The sequence below is a fragment of the Diabrotica undecimpunctata genome, chromosome 1, assembly GCF_040954645.1.
Source record: "Diabrotica undecimpunctata isolate CICGRU chromosome 1, icDiaUnde3, whole genome shotgun sequence".
Classification (NCBI taxonomy): domain Eukaryota; kingdom Metazoa; phylum Arthropoda; class Insecta; order Coleoptera; family Chrysomelidae; genus Diabrotica; species Diabrotica undecimpunctata.
In genome coordinates, this window is record NC_092803.1 from 118,007,208 (window position 1) to 118,031,399 (window position 24,192).

Genomic DNA, 24,192 nt, shown 5'->3' on the forward strand with positions numbered 1-24,192 from the left:
TTCGGCTTTTGTAAAAAAAAATAACCCAAATATTGAAGTTACTCACTGTATGATCCATCGCCAGGCCCTTATGGTCAAATATTTAAAACCTACACTGGAAGCTGTCATGCATGATGTCATCAAGATTGTAAATTTTATCAAGGGACATGCACTAAACACGCGGCTATTTCGTGAATTATGTCAGGGCGGTGAAGCTGAATATACGGACCTACTTTATTATACAGAAGTAAGGTGGCTTTCTCGCGGAAATGTACTAAATCGAGTATGGACTCTCAAAACTGAAGTCGAAATTTTTATGGTTGATTAAAAAAATATTCTCGCAGATAAGTTAAAAACTCTTCCTAGGTTGCATATCTCGCATATTTAGTGGGCATTTTCGACAGTAAAATTTATTAAACAAAGAATTGCAAGGAAAGAATATTAATATCATTTCAGCGAGAGAAATAGTGTCAGCGTTTGGGTTAAAGCTGCAATATTGGAGACAGAAAGTAGAACCGAACGTAGTTTTCAAGGTTAGCTTTGTTTTTGGAAGATTGCGAAAATATTACTTTTGCTGACATCAAGGATACAATTGTAAGACAACTTATCGAACTCAGAAAGCGGTTTTCAGATTACTTTCCAGATCTTGATACACTTACTCTCAGTTGCATTGCAGATCCTTTTACATGTGAAATTGCTATGATACCAGAAGAACCTTCAGGTTTAGCAGAAGCAATTCTTGAACTTCGATCTAATATTCAATTTGAGAGTAAACCAAATCTGTCGTCTGTTTGGATGTCAAAAGCTGCAAAGGCTTTCAAAATTGTACATGAAGAGGCGGTTAAAAAATTGTTGCCATTTGGAACAACATATTTGTGCGAACAAGGCTTTTCCACTCTAATGAAAATAAAAACGAAGAACAGAAATCGATTAAACGCCGAAGACTGTGTTCAAATCGCTCTTACATCAAGTCCCAATTTTGAAGCAATTGTATCGAACATGAAACCTCACCCATGAAAATTCGCCCCCACAGAAAATATAAGCAAATGATAATTTCTCGTTATTTTTTAATTCATATGATATTTTTCTTGTATTACAAAATAACAAGAAATTATCATTTACTTCTATTTTCTATGGGGGTGAAAGTTATGGATTACTAGGTATTACATTAATAAATTGAATAAATGATGTTTAAATTAAATTTTTAGTTATTGTTTTCTTTTCAAAATTATCATGGGGGCTATAATATAAAAGATGCTAAAAAGAGGCGATTTCGTTTTTTTTTGCTCTTCGCCATGGGGTAATATCAACTTACACAAAAATATTTTGGGGTAATGATTAAAAATGTTCCCCGACCGCTGATCTATAGGATTAGAATCACATGATCGTGAAGGCAAGACTAGAAGACAGCCTATACCAATCCGTCTATTGGGAAAATTGTCAGATAAAACATCTCTAACTATGCGCTTGTAATGTGGTGAAGCACCATCATGTTTAAAGTATATTCCGCCGGTATTAATACTTTCATCATCTAGCAGTACTAGTAAAATATTTTCTAAAAAATCTAAATAAACTTCACCGGTCAGGGTAAGAGGTAAAATATATGGTCCTATTAATTTGCTATCAAGTATACGACACCATAATTAACAGACAATTTATGCTGCGAGTGATTTTGCCTTGTGGCAAATGAATTTGGCTCTGACCAAACGTGTGAGTTCCTAAGATTGTATATAATATCATCTCTCGTGAATTTTGCTTCATCCGTGATTATACATCTGTTTCCAATTCTTGGATTTAGGGTGACCCACCTACTAAAATCAATTCTGAGTATTTCATCTCCAGGTATTAATCTTTGTACTTCCTGTATATAGTAAGAACTCGTCCTTTCTTAAACTAACGGAACTTAGGTACCAAGTTTCAAAACTTGTTTTCCTGGCTATATCTTTCTGAGGTGTAGTACAGTCGAACAGACAGATAGACAGATAACGATGCGAGGTCAATATTATAATGCGCCAGAAGGGTACTCAATTGCGCTAATATTCGAATTGTGCCGTATGTGGCCTCGTTGAGAAGGTGGAAATAAATAATATATATATATATATATATATATATATATATATATATATATATATATTTAGGGATTCTACAGTATTCACTGCCTTCCCTCGCTCAACCGTTTCCATCTCTCTCTGTTGTTCCATTCTCCATCGTTTAGTACTCTCTTACTCATGGCGTCGTCTACTTCGTTCCTCCAGGATTTTCGGGGTCGTCCTCTTTTCCTCCTTCCTATGGGGCTCCATTCGGTTATTCTCTTTATCCATCTGCTGTCACTAGTTCTTCTTACATGTCCATACCACTTTAGTCTTTTTTGTTCTATATATGTTAGTATGTCTGTTTCTATTGATGTTCTTTGCTTTATTTCGTCATTACTTCTCCTATCCATTCTTGTTACTCTGCAGCATCTTCGCACGCATTCCATATCTGTTGCTACTATCTTACTGCTATTTTTCTTGTTTATGATCCAATTTTCAGCCCCATATGTCATAATACTTCGCACTAATGTTTTATAAATCTGCGTTTTTGTCTTCATATTTAGGTGTCTATCCCACCATACTGAGTTAAGTTATCGGATTCCTGTTCTTGTTTGTCCTAATCTTTGTGTAATTTCTTCCTCTGTTGTTGCCTTTTTCGTGATTATAAACCCCAGGTATTTGAATTTATCCTTTCCTTTGATTGTTACGTTGTCATCAATCTGTAGATCTTCTATGTCTTCTTCACTTGTAGATAGGTACTCTGTTTTCGCGAGGTTAATATCTAGGACAGCATTGGTATATTATTCTTGTAGTTTCTTCATCATGTAGCTGAGGCCGTCTTGGTCTTGTGCAATCACTACTTGATCGTCTGCAAAACTTAACGTATATAGGTATTCGTTCCGTACCGGTACTCCCATGCCTGGTAGTACCGGAAATAAATAAAATGACATAAAAAGAGAATCAAAGTAGATAATGGACGAATAATTTTCGAATGGTCGGATCTTAATTATTACTTTTGCCTAGCAATAGACTGTGATCGCCCGCACAAGTTTTAGGTTGTTAGTCTAACACCGTATTATGGATATCTCTGCTTATTTTATTAATAATACTTAAATAAACAGTTAGTTATACCGTAATTTATGATCGAATATGAATTTCGGTTAGTCCATATAACGATAGTAATTTTAACTTGTGAATATTTTGTGTGGAGTATTTGTCCAATATATTTCTTTGTTCGTTCGTAATTGTTTGAATGTTCTCTTAGATCTAGATATTCTTTTGATCTATTATGTTTGTACACTTCGCTGAATGTTCCCAGATAATTGAAAAGTTGCCTTTTGCTTTTCGTTTTTTAATCTTGAAGGGCATATAAAATACCGGTGTTTTATTACAATGAGCGTTTCATAATACTAAATTTCATGCAATCGGTGTTATCATAAAGACAAGCAGTATAAAGAAATAAACTTCAAACTGGGTAGTAGAAATAATTCATTAGTCAAATAAACTTCAATTTGTACTTGAAGATTTTTGTATATAAAGCATGCCTAAAATGTATATTAAATCAAGATACATTTGAAATATTAAGTACGTTTATGAGTTACTGTTTCTCATTAAAAAGTAATTACATTTTTGTCCAAGAAATGTATTATACGTATTATTTATAAAAAAATCCTTATTCATTGCATTCTAAAATTAACATTCTGACCAATCCAGTTTACGGACTTTATTATTTTAATATGAATTTTATGAGGAGCCACTACATCACTTTCAAAACCTATGTAGTTTAATAAATTGGAAAAAAGTCTTCGACGGCAAAGCATCTGGTTTCTGGTCTATTCATTAGCCTCTAACGATTTACCTAGCTCTCCGCTATCATTCTTTAACTATATATTTTATTCAACTTTGTTCTGTATTTCATTTTAGTACTACCATAATTTAGAACAATTGTAAAAACGTCTATAGAATAATATTATAATAATGTAATGACAAAAAACTAACTCAAAAAAAATCAAACAGCTGCAATTTAAAAAAATTGCGAAATAAGATTTGAAGAAAAAAATAAGAATAATTGAATAAGAAATTATAATCGAGAGAATGAAACACTCTAATTCAGTGTGGTCCAACATTTTAGAAGTTTAGAAGTTTAGAAGTATTAAATTTGAAATTATTATTAATAGCCAGAGAACTCGACTCGTTCAAAAAAAGTTTATTTTAAAAAATAATATACAAACAAAATATTATTAAGAATTTTATTATGCTTTACAATTTACATGTTATGTTTAAAATTTAACATAAAATAAAAAATCAATTGGATATTTGAGGCAAGGGTTTATCCTCTACTAACTTTTGCACATCTATATATATATATATATATATATATATATATATATATATATATATATATATATATATATATATATAGTAAACTCTTAAATATTGGGGAAATCTGCAAGAAATACTCTAATGTGTATCAATTGTTTCGCCGAACGTTTTCGCCAAAGAGAATTAATTTGGCTTCTTCAGGGCTGAAAGAGAATAAATTATAATTAGCTACCATATATTATCTATTAAAACATTATTGATCTTACCGTATATATATATATATATATATATATATATATATATATATATATATATATATATATTAGTCGTAGTGAGTCATATAGGGTGCGTTTATTACGGAGACCATCGCATGGTATCCTCGCCCAGAACATAGCACCGATAGCCCAGGAAAATAAGCATTTTTTCATGACATTCGTCCGGCAGGCAAACGATAATTGTAGTAGTACGGACCTTGTAACAAAAACCTATATGTTTCCTGTAGTCGATTTTTTGGACTTAATTAGTTATTAACAAATTAAGGTCAAAAAACGGAATACTTTTGCTTTTTTCGTCTATCAGCAAAAAATCCAGCATTTTAAACAAATTTTAGAAGAGAAGAAACTTATAAGTTACATAAAAACTTTCAAAATAGCGTTTTCTAAATAAGTCAAAAGTTTTGGTTTTTTATAAAGGTTAATAACTTTTTTGAAAATATACTTCTAATATTTATATTGCATGGAGTGCTGTGTCTTATAATACTTAAAATACGTTTAAAATTTCAAAGTGATCGGTCCAATATATTAAAAGTTATTTTATTTGTTTATCCCAAATTAATTTTTTTTGCAACAGTATAAGTCAGAAAATTATATAGTTTTAATAATTTTAAGGGTAGTTTCTGGAAGAAGAAGACTTGTACTAATATTTACATTAAAAAAATTAAGAAAATTAATTTTAAATATTGCAAAACAATTTTGCAAAAACATGTCGTTTTTTGCTTATAAACAATTAGAATAACTTTTTAACCATGGCCTCTTAAAATATTATTTTTCTATATTTAAAAAGCCTGAACTTTTTCAAAAATTTAAAAGAAAAATTAATTGTACTAAAATAATTTGGAACAAAGTTAGCCTATTTTTTAATTTAATTTATAGCCGCTTTGTTTATATCTTCTTATATGATATATTCTTCAGTATAGTTTTGAAATATTGTAAACATTTCATGTAATTAGCGAAACAAAATAGTTCAACAAAATGGAATGGTCCATTTACTCGACACTAGGGTTCAGCCACTAGTTCAGCGTGTGGCAAAAGTGTATAAAGTGTTGCCGCTTTTTTAGAGTAAGAATTTTGTTTATGTTTTGATTTCCTACACAATTTGGTCATAATATAATATATATTAATACATTGGATTTATAAATACATATTAAATTTAGACTAAGAGCTTTCAAAACTAATTATTGTTGTAGATTGTGCTATGTCAAAACAAATAAATAGTCTGTAGAAAGCTGATAAGCTTTCATATAATATAGATAATTTTGAACAAGAAATAATGGCGGGACGTCTTTACTATTACAGCACTAAAAGATGTAAGTTTAAAGTTTAGAATATATAATTTTGTATTAAAATGTTTTCTTATGTATTTTAGTGTGTTGCAGTAGTCTTAGAACTAAGTGTATTTACTGATAATATAATAGTTTGACAAATAGTTAACATTTTAAAAATTCCTCACTTACTAACTATTCTGATGTTTTGGCAACGCTGTGGGGTTCTGACTTCGTAAATCTTGATGACGTGCAAGTTTTTTTATGTGAAAAATGCTATATATGGATCTTTCACAAAATGGCGACTGATACGCAATTTCAATAAAACTGAGATAAGCTGTTTTTATCTCAATAAACAAAAAGCAAACCAAGAATTAGATGTCAAAATAAGGAACGTAGTACTACCGTACCAACCCCACCCAAAATATCTGGGGGTTACCTGGGGGTTTAAAAAACTGTACAATACCTGCACAAAAAATACGGACTAGAAAAAATAACCTTAATCAGAATCTCTGTAGTACTAACTGGGGTGCATCTAGGTCACACTGCGAACATCTGTGCTTGTACCACTATTTTAGCTTCCCATCATCAGCCATATATCTCCGCGTGTTCAACGAAGACAAAAGGCCTTGATAAAAGAGTATTCGAAAATTAATAGTAATTTACAACTCCAAATTCATGGAGATATTCTGAGTTTAGCAGCAAACCGACTTCCATCCAGAAAACCACCAGTACTAAAAGCCCAATAGCTAACAGCAGATTATTTCAATGCTACCTCCAGATGGCGCAGCTGTGAACTGAATAAGCTCCACCTAAAGTATTCAACCTTATTGACTCAATGCAAAAGCCTGATGGCTTCAACCGGCAACGAAACATATAGAAGAGCCTTAACCGAATTAGAACGGGACAGGCAGTATGCACACACAACATACATAAATGGAGAAAATGGTCTACCTCCAACTGCAACTATGGTGCTCCAGATCAAACCATTCAACACATACTTAGACTAGCCTAGACCCAGCCTAGACTAAATAATAGTGGATACATGTGAGTTGAGGGCATACCAAGGGGGCCCAAAAGACTTCTTCACAACTAAACCTTTAAGCCTTGAATTAATAGGTCAACTTTATCTAGAGATATAACCTTTGATTTATTTGTATTATCTTGTATTTTATTGTGTTCGTTTTTGTATAAGCTTATGTTTGTATTTTATATTCTGTACTTAACATTTTACTATTGTTGTTATATTTATTCCATGTATTAAGCCATACGCTATAGAAATAAATAACTACACTATAAGTTCTTTTTAAACTATGGTATACCGCCAACCACTGGCATTTTTCCCTTTTATTAGTCTATACCAAGCTTTCTTTAAATTAAGTCGGTTATATAAATTATGGCAATATGTATTACATTTTTACACACTTGTTAAAAAGTGCGGGTAAATTAAAACAAAAGCCCCGAAGCTATAGACTGCTTGCTGTCCCGATTTGCGTTGGTAAATTGGCTCTCATTTAAATTTAAATTCTCAAACGACACTAAAACTTATGAGTATCATGCAACACGATCATAACTCTAGGTGCAGTGGGTGGAAATTCATAATTCTTAGTTAATGCACAAATTTATTAAGATATCCCTTTGATGTTGAGTTTCTGATTATTTTCACATGATAACCACTTTCTTTGTGCACAGTTTACGACTGGGTGGTTTATTAAAAATCGTGTCTTAATCAAATGTTATATTCTCACTTTACTTATTATATTATAAAGGTTTTCTGAGTCTGCTACACCACTGGCACATAGGTGTCGATCTTTGGTTTCAGTAATGGCGTCTGGACAAATAAAAAAAAATACTACTTTTTTAGAAGATATAGGGGAGAGTGGGACATAGTGGAGTACCGGGACAAAGCGGAGTTTTTCTGTTTTGCAGAAATGACTATACATCCGACAACAGCATATATCTCAGTCAAGTAATTGTCAGTTGTTGTGTGGCCTTCAAAAGCATCAGTTGGATATTATTTGATTTACGTTTATGGCGCTTGAAAAAATAAAAAAAAATACGGGCTTTGATATTATTTACACTCGTTTTCTAATTGCATTTAAATAGAAACCAAACAAATTACGACATTGGACTTTTTGTTTGTCGAAAGTGTTGATTAATAACCTATAAAGCAGATGCTATGAATATATTTTAAGGTAAGCTATGATTTTATAGCATACTATACTACCTATTATTTTTTTTTATGACAATGAGGCAAAGTGAGAAAGGATACAAGATTCAAAGTGAGTTCAGTTTACTTGATACCCCACATTGCTCCTATTACCTTATATTTGGACTTGTAACCATTGAACGACCTATCAGAAACGTTGGGTGCCAACTTGTAACCATTGAACCACCCATCAGAAACGGTGGACGAAAATGTGTAATAATATAACTACCTCCGAAAGTTGGGAGCTAATGTAGAACAATAAAACTTACAACTTTCTTTGGGAGTCAATTGGTAGGCCTCGTCTAGCTCAGTCTCTCAGGTCTGAGAACGTTTTATCTTAGAATTATATCTGAAAAATAAGTTTGGCTAGGACAAATAAATCCAGATATTAACTAATTATATTTATTATATATAGAACATTATAAAATTGAAATTTTAATTTTTGAATTAAAATTAACGAAACAAATCTTACCTACAGCTTTACAAAAAAAGATTTTTAAATGACACTTATAGTATCTGATGGTGTCTTCAAGTAGTTAGACAGGATTACAGAATATAGTTGTTGGTTGCAAGTTCCAGTTTTTAATAGTGGTATTAAACTCCATGGATATGTTGAGTTCCCATAGCAGTGGCACCTACTAGTAGTATTTTACTTCCAATGGTCGATCATGTAGATCGGAAAGTCTTCATTCAAAAAGGTGGACAAAAATTGAATTAGGCCAAAAAAATAGAATAATGAACCTTGTGATAGCAACTGCATAGACTTTAAAACATTTCATTGTCATATGAAAATTGAAAATAATTTCAATATTAAATAGTAAATTGACAAGGGTAAAACAAATATAAATATTATTAAACAAATTCGTTAAATTATAATAAAGATACTAACTGTATATGAGAATAATACATTGAAAAATAATACGTGGTGTGTAGTTTTAGTCTACGTCTAAATCTTCTTCTTTTTATATAGGCATGACTCTTTCTGTTTTTCAATGTGCCTCCAGTAAGTTGTCATTCCATCGTTTGCGTGGTCTACCTACTGATCGTCTTCCTATTGGGGAACCGTCTCTTGCCGTCTTTACTACTCTGTTGTCATTCGACTTATATGATCGTTCCATTCTACTCTTCTATTTCTTACCCAGTTTTTGATGTTCTCCACCTTGCATCTATGTCGTATATCTGTACTTCTAGTTCTGTCCCATAGTATCTTACCATCAATTTTTCTAAGTGTTTTTATCTCTGCTGTTTCTAACATCCTTTTTGTTCTCTCTGTGTCAAGTCTTGTTTCTGCCGCGTATGTTATTATTGGTCTGATTACTCTTTTGTAAATTCTGCTTTTCGTTTCTTTCCCGATATTTTTATTTCTCCATATTGTTTTGTTTAGGCAGCCTGCGGCTCTGTTTGCTCTATTCACTTGATTTTCCACTTCGGTTTCGAGCTTTCCGTAGCTAGATAATGTGATACCTAGATATTTAAACTCCATCACTTATTCTAAGATCTGACCTTCCAGCTCCAATTTACATCTTAGTAAATTTGCTGTTATAACCATGCATTTTGCCTTTGTTGGGGAAATTAACATGTTAAATTTTCTGGCGGTTATATTAAATTGGTGCAGCATACGTTGTAAATCATCTTCACTTTGAGAAAGCAGTATTGCGTCGTCTGCATAGCAGATTATTTTAAGTTGTTTTTCTTCCATTTGGTACCTTTTTCTAGTACTTACTTTTTTTATTATTTCATCCATAATCAGGTTGAACAATAGAGGACTCAGGGAATCTCCCTGTTTTATCCCATTGCCAGCTTCAATAGGGTCGTTTAGTTCTTCTTCTTCTTCTTCCACTTTTACTTTTATTGTGTTGTCTACGTCTAAGTCAAATACGAAATTAAAAAAAAATTAATCAACAAGAAATGTAAGTACTACCCCAGGAAAAAATTTAATATAAAAATGAACTTTCAACAGAAATTTCAGCTCAAATTAACAAAAGAAATTATAAAAACAAATCTCCCTTGATATTGAATTCTCCCTACTTCTGCATTGAATTGACATGACAGAGTAGAGTTGCCAACTGAGAGTATGAAATCAGTATTTTTATCAATGACTGAATTAAATTTTTTTTTAAAGTATTTGCCAATTTGACCCTCAAATATCTTGAAGATAGTTAAATTTTTTTTGTTAATTGACTTGCTTCAATTAAAGGTAAACTTGTATCCTGTAGCTGAAGGATACAACTTGGCACAAAATCATAGTTTGGTTTTTAGTATGAAAATTTTTGTACTATTTGATTTTTAAACAATTTTTTTGGATGTGTAAGTGGTTTGGAAGAATCGTCAGCAAATTCCATTATCACTGGTCACAATTGTACAAATTTGTCTGCATAAAATATTGAAACCTTTTGCCAAGTTCTTCATCTAGTAACGATAGGATATGGTGAAAGACGAAGATTAGGCAAATGTTCTCTATAAAACTAAGTTCCTGTAGGTGACTTAAGAAATATTTTGTCCGTAGCTGGGGTACTGTACGGATACTCGTGTAGCAACATAGGTACTACGGGGAGGATGGAGTATCATGTGGAGCAGCCAGCGTGCCTTCCTCACCTAGTGTCGGACTTGTAGAGGCAATGGTTTCACTAACAGTCATAGACCAGGAGGACCTGGGTCACGCCCTCCGCATTTTGCGACGAAAAGTAAAAAGAACGCGCTTCACGTCTCGCTTGGCTATGTGACGAAAAAGATCGAGATCATAGAGAAAACAATTACAATTGTTGTTACAATTGTACTAGGCATTAATATTAAAGGTTCAGTTACAAATTCTTTAACTACAGTTTACTCTACTACGGAGGTATCTGCAATATATTTTCAGTTTTTAAAACAATTATCATTATTGTTATTTGTTAATACCATAGCAAATTTCTAGAGAGAGGTAAATATACAATCGCACGATTAAGCCTATATATACACCTGACATTTAAAATGTAGTTGGTGATAGTAGTTATTGAGGTTTACTTTTTTTTAATTCTATTTGCTTCGAACAAATATGAAAATTTGTATCTAATTATAATAATTATATTTCGTAAAAATATTTTAACCAATCTAAACTTGTTTTTCTTGTTTTTTAATAGACAAATTTATATCCCGATCTCTAATTCTCTCCCTCGACATAATTCTACGTCCTTTATCTGATATCAAAATTTCGATCTCTGCAAACAGCTTTTCTTGAAATATATTAAAGGCTATTATTTTCAATTTTAGAAATCCACTTTCGATCGTTGAACAGATCGAAGTGGAAGATATGGTTTAAAAAGGCACTAAGACAAGGAGATGGGGCTGTTACTTTAGTGAGGAGCAATATTGAATTTGTTTTAAGTATTGAATTAATACTATTATCTTCTTGAATTTTTTTTAATCATTTGATAAAAACTTTTTCGTTATCGCTGACAATGCAAAACAAGTTGGTATTTACTGAGCACCATCGCTTTATCTCTCTTATGCGATAATATATAAGAAAAGGACGTTTTGTTAATACACATTTAAAAAAAAAAAGGATCAAAAACTACTTACATACATTTCCTCGGCAGCACAAGACAAGAAGATTCCTAAACTGTTTAAATTTTTTACGTCGTTTAAAAGAATCTTTCTGCTGGATGGAAAGAATGGCTTTTCTTTCCTAAAAAATATAAAAAGCTATATATATATATATATATATATATATATATATATATATATATATATATATATATATATATACAGGGTGAGTCACGCTCAACGGGACGGAGCCTACCGGGGAAATGGCTAAAGATATTAAAAATTTCTTTTGTAGGAATACGTAGGTCAGTACCGGCTACAAAATTAAAATTTGTGAGATATATACAGGGTGTCCCAATTTGGCGTAATGATATAAACTTATACTTTTTTAAATGGAATAACCTATATTTCACTTTAATTTTGAATTTTACTGAACAAAATAATGTTACTTTATTCAACATTCCCTATACCTATTTTTGACCGGTTTAGATTTATTTGGGTTTTTCTGAAAATGTACTATTCGCGAAATTAATTAATTACACAATATCGCATCAATTATAATTAACGCCTTTTTGTCAATTAATTTTCAAGTGTCCATGCTTTACATCAGAATAATTACCAATTGAAATTAATCTACAGAGTGTTCGCAATACGAAGTGTCAATGCTGTATAATAGTTTGTGTAATTACTTTCTTAACTTAAATGGGACACCCTGTATTTTACTTTAATTTTGAATTCTAATCAAAAAAATAATATTACTTTATTAAACAATCCCTATACCTATCCTTTATAATTTTCGATTAATTTGGGTTTTTTTGAAAATGCACTATTCTTGAAATTAATTAATTACACTTTATTACATAAAGTTAAACAAAACACACTAGAAAAAAATTAATTTACATTAAATGTTCAAAATGGTGTCCATTTTCTTCAATACATAACCTCACTCTGTGTTCAAAATTTTGTTTTACTCTTCTTAGCATTTCTGGAGTAACTGTTGCAAACGCATTACGAATACGCGTTTTCATGTCTTCAGCGGTTGTAGGTGGGTTTGATAAACCAAACTTTTAATATATCCCCAAAAAAAAAGTCCATTGATGTTAACCCAGGTGATCTAGGGGGCCAATTGACAGCACCACCTCTACCTATCCACTTTCCGGGAAATTTTCTGTCTAAATATTCTCTAACGTTACGCGTGTAATGTGCTGGAGCACCGTCTAGCTGCAGAAACATTGTTCTTCTAAAATTTAAAGGGATATTTTGCAAAAGTATCCAAAAGTCTCTTCGTAGAAATCTTAAAAACTTTTGTCCATTTAAATGGCCATTAAAAAAATACGGTCCTATCACATGTTCTCCTATTATTCCACCATATACATTAAGGGACCATCGGTTTTGTCGATCAGTACATCTATATTCATGTTGATTTTCCGTATTATAATAGTGAAAGTTATGTCGGTTCACGAGTCCATTATTATGGGAAGTAGATTCATCAGTGAACAAAATTTTATCAAAAAAATGTTGATCTGCTCCCGTTTTGTCTAGAAACCATAAACAAAATTCTAACCTACGTTCAAAATCAGTTCCATACAAATGCTGATGCATTTGAATATGGTATGGGTGATATTGATATTTTTTAAGAATTCTGCATATACTAGTTTGGCTTACTTCAATCTCCCTGGACATCTTCCTTGTACTTGTATTTGGATTTTCAATAACTGATTGAATAACTTCTAATTCGGTATTTTCATCTTCAGTTATCGGATTTATTAATTTTCGTTTAGTATAAACAACACTGCCAGTTTCACGAAACCTTGTTAAGACTCTGTCAAATACTTCTTTACGAGGATGACGTTTTAAGGGAAATCTCTCAGCATAGACTCTTAATGCTAACAAACTGTTTTGATCACATTCACCCAGTATTAAAATCATATTTACTCGGTCTTCAATTGAATAATCTGCCATTTCTATTTAATTGAAAGCAATACAGTTAATAGTTTGACAATTAGTTTGACAGCTAGGTACCTTTTGTTTTTTCATGGCATTCTTTATAATAACGAGCTATGTAATTTTACGAGCATTTAAGTTAAGAAAGTAATTATACAAAATATGGTACAGCATTGACACTTCAGATTGCGAATACTCTGTAGATTAGTTTCAAATGGTAATTATTCTGATGTAAAGCATGGACACTTGACAATTAACTGACAAAAAGGCGTTAATTAAAATTCATGCGATATTGTGTAATTAATTAATTTCGCGAATAGTACATTTTCAGAAAAACCCAAATAAATTGAAACCGGTCAAAAATAGGTATAGGGAATGTTGAATAAAGTAACATTATTTTGTTCAGTAGAATTTAAAATTAAAGTGAAATATATGTTGTTCCATTTAAAAAAGTATAAGTTTATATCATTACGCCAAATTGGGACACCCTGTATATATCTCACAAATTTTAATTTGTAGCCGGTACTAACCTACGTATTCCTGCAAAAGAAATGTTTAATATCTTTAGCCGTTTTCCCGGTAGGCTCCGTCCCGTTAAGCGTGACTCACCCTGTATAATGCTAAATGTCATATGTCAAGATTGAAATATTAAAACTTTTTGAAATATTAATTAAATTGTAAAATTATTTGCATTTAAAAATACGACAATTAGCCAATCCATAAAATTCATAATTTTATTTATTACAATTTTTTAACTTGTCATGAAAGCAATAATTGCTAATAATTATTATTAATGAAAACTGTCTATTTTTACTCTATTTTTACTTAGTAAAATTTTAAGAAAAAGTACCTTGTATCAACTAGCTGATGTATTTCCTTTAAAAGTTTTTGGAATTGCAACTGATCCAAAAAAACTCAAGCTGCAGATTGGTCTGAAGTGACCAGGAAAAACAAATAGACTATTTATAAAGAATTTATATATGCTACACAATAACAAAAGAAATGAAATCAACCCAAGGTATTGAGAAAAAACATGGAAATTATTTCGTGAAAATATATTATCAAGGTACTAGAAGAACCTAGTGTGACAAATAGAATCAAGAAACATCAGAGAAGAAATACTAGATAAAAAAACAATAAAAGGATAAGGCAGGCGAATACAGAAGAAAACAAGGAGAAATAAAATAAAAAATACGAGCGGCTAGCAATTTTCTAAACAAGAAAAACATATGGCGGATAGATGTTAAGAAATGGAAGAATAAACAATATCATTTATTACAAAGAAGAATATTATTTATTATTAAAAGAATAATAGTTTTACAAAATTACTAAGAAGCATGATATGTTTATTATGCACAAAACAATTATTGATTTTGCTGGCCTGTATGAGAAGAAAAGCACTATTACTCTAATAGATAATACAGAAAAAGTTATCATTGATCAATGAGAAATACTGGAAACATGGAATAACTATATAACTAAATTGCTCCAAGATGACAGGACAAACAAACAGGACAAGATTTATCAAGAAGGACCTGAAATTTTTGAAATTTAAAGTTCTTCACGCTATAAAATCAACCAAAACCAAGAAAGCAACTAGAGCAGAAAACATCCCAGCTGAAGTATTAAAAATTAAACAAAAAGACTACATCAATGCTCTGGCTAGGCTGTTTAATTATGTGAAATGCCTGAGGAATGGCTTAAGTTTGTTTTATATTTTTAATTCCGAAGAAATAGCGGGCGAAGCGATGCAACGGATACAGATTAATTAATCTGACGAGCCACACATTGAGAATATTTCTTCACTTTATTCATGAAAGAATAATAAGTCACTACGAAGAAGATCTAGATAAAAGACAGTTTTGATTTAGGAATGCACTGGATATCCATAAGGTACTTTTTGGCTTAAATATACTGCTCTAAAACTGCAGCGACCAAGATGTTTATGTGGGTTTCATCAATTATAAAAAGGCGTACAGCATGGAATGCTTTTGAAAATATTAAGAACCAAAGGCATTAATGTTCCAGATCTACTAATTATAGAAAAACCTTTATTGGAAGAAGAAAGCAGTCGTCCTAGTCAATGGGAGAATAACCAATGAAAGTTGCATTAAAAGAGACCTTAGACAGAGATGCATTATATAGCCGCTGTTATTCAATATCTATTGGGTTGCAATTTTCAAACAGGCTTTGCAAGACTTAAGAGTAACAATCAATGGAGAATTTAATAATATATATATGCTGTCGATACTGCTATCTTATACCATAGTGTCCAAGTTCTTTAAGGGTTGTTGGATTGTATAAACACGACAGGACGAGAAATAAATCTAAAAATGAATGTCTCTAAGACAAAATTTATACTATTCAGTCGACAGCCACACGACAATGCTTCCCCACAGATAGATCAACAAAGCATTGGGAAAGTTACTCACTTTAAATATCTGTAAGATGCTACACTACAGATTTTATATGGCACTGAGACCTGGACTCTGAAGTCTGATACGATCAATCGCCAAGAAATATTTGCGTTTTAAGATGTGTTTGCATAGAAGAATACTCTGATTACATACCCTGGAAAGCGATGCATATTAGCTAGGCTGTGTTAAATAGAGCAAATGCCGTTCGTGAATTACTTAAAACTATTAAGATAAGAAAGATTTCATACCTAGGGAATTTTCTTAAAGGATACCGATACAGAATCCTTTCGCTTATTATTTCATGTAAAATTCTGGGTCAGAAAGGAATTGGACAAAAGCAGATATCATGGTTCAAGAACATTTGTGATGAGACACGAATGCGCAGTGCCGAAAAACTATTTCCATTAGCTAAAATCTGTGAACAATTCGCCAATATAATTCCCAACCATAAGGGGGCACTATATTGTTGAGTGGGAACCGAAAGAAGAAGTTACCTTCTTATGTCATTATTGATTTTAATTAATATATACTGTGAATTAACCCTAATTGTAAAAGCTTATATTCTGAAAACGATTTTCTAGTTAAAAGAGGAAACTTTATTAGAGTGTACCTACAGTTTAAGTTTTCATTGATTCTAGTTAGCACTTACATCCAAAGAAACTATAATTAAAAAAAAAGATATTAAACAAACACACAAGAAGTACTTCCTCGACGTAGGTTAATTAGTGACCAAGTAATTATAAATATAATTTTCCTAATTAACAATAAAATAAACGAAATAAAAACGTTAATGTATAGTCGAAAGTTTTTTCTATCGGAGTGTTAATCGGGAGATAATTGGATGTAGTTAAGCTTAATAATGTTGTTCCGGTATTACATGTTGTGTTATCCACTGGTCATGTAAATGCTTTCTATTTTCCAGATAACACTAAAAAATACTGCAAAGACCCAGAAATCTGCTCATAATTTACTATAAAATAAAATTAATTAATAAACTATTTATATAAATATATTCATATAAAAGGAATACAACAAAAAAATAATTAACATATATATAGTTAAAAAAATGATAACAATCAATATATAAAAAAAAATCGGTTGCCTGTAAAGTCGGTTTTACGGGCGAAGATTTTACGTGACAACGTCTTTTTCTCGGTAGAATATTTATTGATATGAATATTATTAAATTGCACAATAGGAACAAGGAATTGAATGAAAATAAGAATTGCACAAATTTTAACTATAGAAATATATTTTGTTTACAGAAACATTGTACATGTAAACTTAAACTTAACTAATTTCTATTTGAGTGATTTTGTTGACGATAGGACGATGATAGGAGAAATAGCATCGCACCAGCGGACCGATCATGTTTGAGTGGGAGAGAGACGCAAGGCATTCGCCGGTCCGGCGGGCCTCTCTCTCGTTCGGTGACTCATCGTAACAGACGTGAGCGGGCGTTACACTTTTTCATGACTCCGAGCCACAACCTAATTTAAGACGTTGTCACGTCAAAATCAAACCTGTTGCAATTGCATGTAGTACCAGCATACAGTGAAGCCAGAAATCCCCTCCCCCTTGTTTGTTTTGAAGGTTTATACTTATAATAATGAAATTTTGAGGGAGGAAATAAACGGGCGTAGGCTTCTCAACTATTCAAAACAGGTGACGTAATATTGATAGATGACGTTACAGAGCCACTGTTATCGATAATTTTAAACGAAACCTTTTGGCAGGTGATATCTCAATTAAAAGGAATTGAACATACCTATTTAATCATATTAATTTTGTTTGGGTTTATTTAGGTCCGTATCTGGTTATTTGTCAAAAAGTTGACGTTTTTTAATATTCTAGCTAAGTTTTTATACCTATATAAGTGTTAATACCTTAAATATTTAGTTTACTTACTGTTTAACGAGACGTTTAAATGTTTACATAGGTAAAATGGTACGTACTGTAGCCGACAAAATAGCAGCAGTCTTAATAATTGGTGAATGTAGAAACAATTTGCATGCAGCGTATCGTATTTTGAATGAGTGGTACCCCGATCACCCTATATCGAGGACTTATTTGAGGGAACTTCTTTGAAAGATTGTAGAAACAGATAGTGTTTAAGATGCCAAACGATCTGGTAAACCAGCAGTTGGTGATGGAAAAAAATTGACATAATTGTGGAAATGGTAGTAAACCGTACTTCTTCTACAGCCCAAGTTGCGTCTATCTGTGAAATCAGTCAAAGGATAGTACACCGAATGTTGGCTGAAAACAAATTTCATCCATACAAAGTGTGAACCAACTTTTAGATGAGCCCGATCGAAGACTAGAATTCTGTGAAAATATGTCTAATCAAATTAATCAACATCCAGATTACATAAAAACCATTTGTTTTAGTGAGGAGAGTACTTTCTCCCTCAATGTAAATGTTAAAACATTAAAACACACACAATATAAGGTATTAGAGTGACACAGATCTTCATGTATTTCGTAAAAACATACTCAATTTTTAGAAAAAATAAATGTTTGGGCAGGTATTTTGGGACACCACATGTGCCGGTTTCTCTCAATGCTTACTTAACCGACGCAATTAAACCGTTATTTATCGAAATTCTGGAAGATAATCCAGACCAATTTCAGTAACTTGAAAACAGCATTTCAACAACATGGCACTCCTTTATGGTATAGTAAGACGTTACCTGATGAGAAATATCGTGTTAGATGCATTGGACAACGAGGTTTAACAGAATGCTCAGCCTAAACTTCACACTGTACCTCACACCATTAGATGTTTTTTCTATATGAGGTACTTGAAATCTAAGGTTTACAATACAGCACCCGACAGTATTGACATTTTGAAACAACGAATTCTTGAAGAATCTAGAGCAATTTCTACCGCCACATTTGAACGAGTACGATAAGAGTTTAGCTATGGGGTGCAGTACCGTCAAGAATTGGATGGCGCATATTTTGAACTTAAACACTTAATATAAGACCTGATTGTTAAATCTTAAATAAATGCGAAATTATAATTTAAGTAATTTATCTAATTTATTCAGTAAAATCTGAAAGAATTAACGGGTAAAAACAGAATTTATATACCAAACATCTTAAAAGACTCTAGTGGTAGTGTTGGATGGTTTTAATCAAACCTACGTTGTATAAAACTATTAGAAAATTTTAAGTTCCATAGACGATGATTCACTTGTAAATAGTAATTAGCTGTGTACGAATGGTACCACCGAGACTGCTTTTTGACGCTTAAATCTAAACCAATAAATATAAAAGAGAGAAGTGATTTCAACACATTAATTCCAAATGAAAACTTTACAAAATAATAATGTAAATATACATGAAAGTATAATAATAATAAGAAATGCTACTAATACTAAAACTATCGTCAATACCGGAAACTAAAATACAAAATTGTATATATGTAATAATATTCCCTGCAGAAAGTCTGATCTTTTGCTTTTCATGCCCTTAATGGAAAATATTATATGAGCTCATAAGTCATATGTCTTTACCTTATCTGCTGGGTTCATAAGTATAACTTCCCCAGATATATACTGCAGTGTTGCAACGCGATTTTACATCTTTCACCAATTTTGCGGGGAAGCACTTACAAGTCAAACGTACAATTAACGAATAACGAGTGTTATTGGTACTAGTGGACCAAGACTATTTTTTTTTAAGTCGAGATACAAGTTAGTACTTTTAAGACACTACGAGAGGTAAGACTCAATAAGAGCTTGTGTCTTCTTTAACCAACATTTATAGACTGTCTTCTGCGACGACATTTTTTCGACTGTCTTTTGATGTTGTGGTTTTACTCACTTGAGGTAAGCATGACGGCGGCAAATGTTAGATTTGTCCATCTATAGTTTCTATTTTACCGATATTATTTAAACTATTCACAATAAAAAAGGGTCGGTGTACTGCTCTGAAATTAGCGGTTGGTATACCTCAAAGAGCATAAGGATAGAAATAATCTCTTATTTTAATAAATATTAATATTTAGTAACTAATTTTGTAAGATATTAGAACAGCCAGAAGTTCACCTGTTATTAAGGGGCGCTGTACCGATTGGGAGAATTATATAACAGCATGATTTAAAGATTATCAAAGGTGTAACATATAACAAAGACACAGGCTCACCGAAATCCTATCCTATCCAAAAAAGGCTCCTGGTCCTAATGAGATACCTACAGAATCATTACAACTATAAGAAAATGAGAGTTTTGCCATTGTCACCTTCATCTTTAACAAGATATACAGCAGCGGCAAATTACCAGATAACTGGTTGGAATCAATACTTGTAACTATTCTCAAAAAAAGACACGCTTAAGAATGTAGCTATCGAATTATCAGTTTAATAAGTAACATACTCAAATTTTTTATGAAAATATTGCATTGTCGCACATATCAATTTTGTGAGGGGATTATTGATGATGAGCAGCTTGAGGTAATTAGTGTTACTTGCCGCTTCTACCTCCACTTCAGAAATCGTTTTCATAAAAAGATTGTTTTGAAATAGTGAGCTGTTATTATAACCAATAGTTATAGTCAACTATTGGTCAAAACTAACTTGTCTTATTCCGTTATTACCAATAGCGATGTTATTATTAATATCAACATTTGCGACTTAACCTATTAACGCTCAAATTAATTTTTTTTTTAATTTCAGAATTTTAATATTGAATATGTTGCCTTTGTGGGTCCATTTCAAATAGGTAAAACGAAATAAGAATAAGACTTACTTACAATCAATTTATTCTACCACCAACAAATGGTCTCGCATACTATAATTTGCTATGCATCTTCAGGTCAACGGTACATGGTAAACTAAATACTGAAAATATAATAACCCGTATTAGGGTACTGTCTGGTACAGAATATACAGCAAATATGCCAATATTACATGTGTGATTATTAAATATGACATACAAAATTATTATTATGATTATTAAATAAATATGTGAGTAAAAATTACCCACATATTTAGTGGCTTTAAACATGTACATTCAGTAAGTATTAACCACACTTTTTGTTATAACCTTGGTCAAAATTTGAACTTTTACGTTTGATTTCATTAAAGTGGTTATAGTTATCTCAGGATAGCACTGATGATGGAATGGTTACTCCGCAAACGTTCTGTGATGTAGCCCGATAGGGATTTTATTATTATACCTTTTATAAAGGAATTTTTTAAATAAAATGTTTCTTATCGTTAAGCCTATTGTAATATCTTTACTACAAAGCATCTTTTTTAATTACACTACATTTAATTATTGCATTTTTTGCTTCTTCCATTTTGGCCTTAGTGAATTTATTACTTTTATTGATTACAGCCCGAGACTTTTATACATTTGATTTTTTATTTTTTGTTTACCATGTATTCTGAAGCTTTTTAAAATTGCTCTGTTTTCGTAATCAACAATTTTTTTTATTTAAGGAAATAAGCCGTTTTTTATTTGTTGAAGATCTTTCGGCTGTTAGTATATTATTGATGGGTCGATTGTTTACGTTTATACCATATTATCATTGATTCTTTCAATGCTGACTGCCATTGACATTCAATAATTACTGACATATAAATCGTTCGAAAGCTATTTAATTTTTTTCGTTTTTGTTATAAGTTTGCAGCTAATTTTACAGCAATGTGTATTTTAATATGGTTTTTCCGACTTAGCTGTTTATGTTCAATGTTTTTATAATTTACTTATAGTTTTTATTAGTCAATAGTCTGTAACTTTTACTGCCAAACATCATCAACATCAATTTGCCATGATTTGTCCATTATTGAACATAAGTTCAGATGTTCAGAAATATCCTTCAGATACTCATTTCTGTTGTTTGCCTCTGCTATCCAATTGCATAACGGAGTTCTGCTAAACATAAGTCTTCCTAAAACTCTATTTGACTATCCCACTATCTGAGGTTTATTTAGCTTATCAAAGAAAAGAATGACGTGTATCCATATTTTTCAACTTATGTGTAAATGCTAATTTTGCCTATTTATTTGATATAAGATGCCTTCCTATCCCTATTATTAAGAAGATAATTTTAGTCTCTAAACCAGCGGCTTATTTTATTATTATACTGAAGCTGCAAAACATGTTTTGTTTGCAATATAAAGCAATATAAAGTCCAAGTTCCTGGTTGAACCATTATAAACAATCTTATAAAATAAACGGTTTACAAATGTGTTTATGATAGTTTTTGTCGTTGGTTGAATTGTGAATGACGAACCCATTCATTTTCTAACAAACCGCCACACTAACAAAGTGGCACTAAGAGAGAAATAAAGCAATCATTTGAAGTAACTTGTCAAACGTCAAATGACGTCTCCCTCGAGTTTCCAAATAAGCAATCGAGCGTTCGTTGTCTACACCTCGCAGTCATTTAGATCCAATCTGCCTTATTGCGTATATAAAATATCGTCCAGTTTCGGTGCGGAAACGACTTCAGGGCACGTAACAACGTTTTGTGTATCGGGTGTGATCTGAAAGTGCAGATTTCACACGATAATTTTGACAAATTAAGTTTACCAAATTAGTCTAATGGCTTAATTGAAAGCGAAAAAATGTGAATAGAACATGAAATCTGTCGGATTATATCAATAAACGTTGGTTGGTTAATAATATCTAAGTTTACACAATATTTCCCATTTTTTGTAACACACATTTGGAGAAAATTAACTACTTTATTACTGTACTATGCTGTACTATATTAAATTTAATATTACAGTAATGGAAATAATATTACACTAAATTAAAACAGATACATATAATCTAGATTAAATCATCTATTAAAAAAAACATTAAACACATAACATTATTTTAAAACAAATAATTATTTTGCTAAGTTTAATTATTAATGGATTATGTTACTTTACTTTACAGATGCTGATTTTTACTATATTTATAGCGATCACATTCTTAGCAGTATTCTGGGTGAATTCAGTAATTTAAAAATTGTTCATTTACTACATTCACAAGATGATTGTAATGGACAAGTGAAGTTACCTCTCTTAAATTCTATCTTAAAGTACTTTTCCTCTTCTTTTTCTTAGCCTTCTGCCGTCCATGTTAAGGCATCTTCCAAACTAAAGGGACATAGCCCTCTTGCAACTAAAGACAAAATTTTTAAGATGAAAATCATTCGGAACCTATAAGTTTGGGCGAAAAAATAAACCAGGCAATAGCTCAAAACCTACCAATTTGTTGAAGTTGGATGGATTTCATTGACACTTATTATATTTGATTCGTAAGAGCGTCAGGAAATTTTGTAATTTAAAGTGTTGATGTCGAAATAAAAATTGCATTATTGAACAAGGAAAATGCATTTTCCAAAGTGCATTTCAAAGTAATAAAAAAGGATAAACTTGTAATATGAAAATAACTGACGGAAATGAGTTCAATATTACATTCGGCGGGTTTTAGGGTCACTGAACAGATATATCATGATGGCGATTGCTTCCTAAGTACCTGGTGCCCAGAACGGGCATTGTATCCTAAAGTTTTTTGGAAAATCGATTCAAAATCAGTGCAAACTTGTTCCTCAGTGAGTTTTTGCAGTCGCTGAACACGAATATTATGGCGGCGATGGTCAATGTTGTACCTGGAGCACAGGGTTGATCTCGTAAGAAACCTCGTCTTCTGGGGTTTTATGGAAATTAGATACAAAATCAGTCCAAACTCGTTACTTGGGTATCCTCAACACTAATCGATTGGTAATCGTAAAAATATTTCGTTGTTAATCGTCCTCGAGGTACCCACATTATTTTCATAAACTTTATCGAATGTTAAAAACAATTGAATCGCTTATTTCAGTTTATCTAAACATTTACACTAAAAGTAAAGTCTGTAGTTAATAGTATGATCACATTTTCTTTTCTGACCTCTAGTATTGGGATTGGGTCTTTATACGTCTTTTGAGTTGGCATTTTAACTGTGACATTGCTTGTTTTTAGAATGGAAACATTGAAGGTACTCTATATCGCACCATTAATGTATTCACTATCTCGAATACTAGGAGGATCAACGTTGTAGACAAAATGATGCAATTTGGGAATTGACAACGAAAAGCGTTGGACCCTTGTTAAATTCTCTGTCTCAGTGGACGCACATGCAGACTTATAATACTTAGACCACTAGTCTTTATAAAAATTTAAAATACTTTCCCTTTTAATTTCACAGATCGTGAATAGGTTTTGGGCACTTGCGGTAA

The 24,192-nt window shown here is 31.7% G+C and overlaps 1 protein-coding gene across 1 annotated transcript; it reads left to right on the top strand.

Moving 5' to 3' along the window:
* The first annotated feature begins 678 nt into the window (after nucleotides 1–678).
* Nucleotides 679–996, top strand: LOC140434709 (protein FAM200A-like). Its single transcript, XM_072523165.1, has one exon. It carries the CDS (start codon nucleotides 679–681, stop codon nucleotides 994–996), a length of 318 nt encoding a protein of 105 aa, XP_072379266.1.
* Nucleotides 997–24,192: the final 23,196 nt, after the last annotated feature.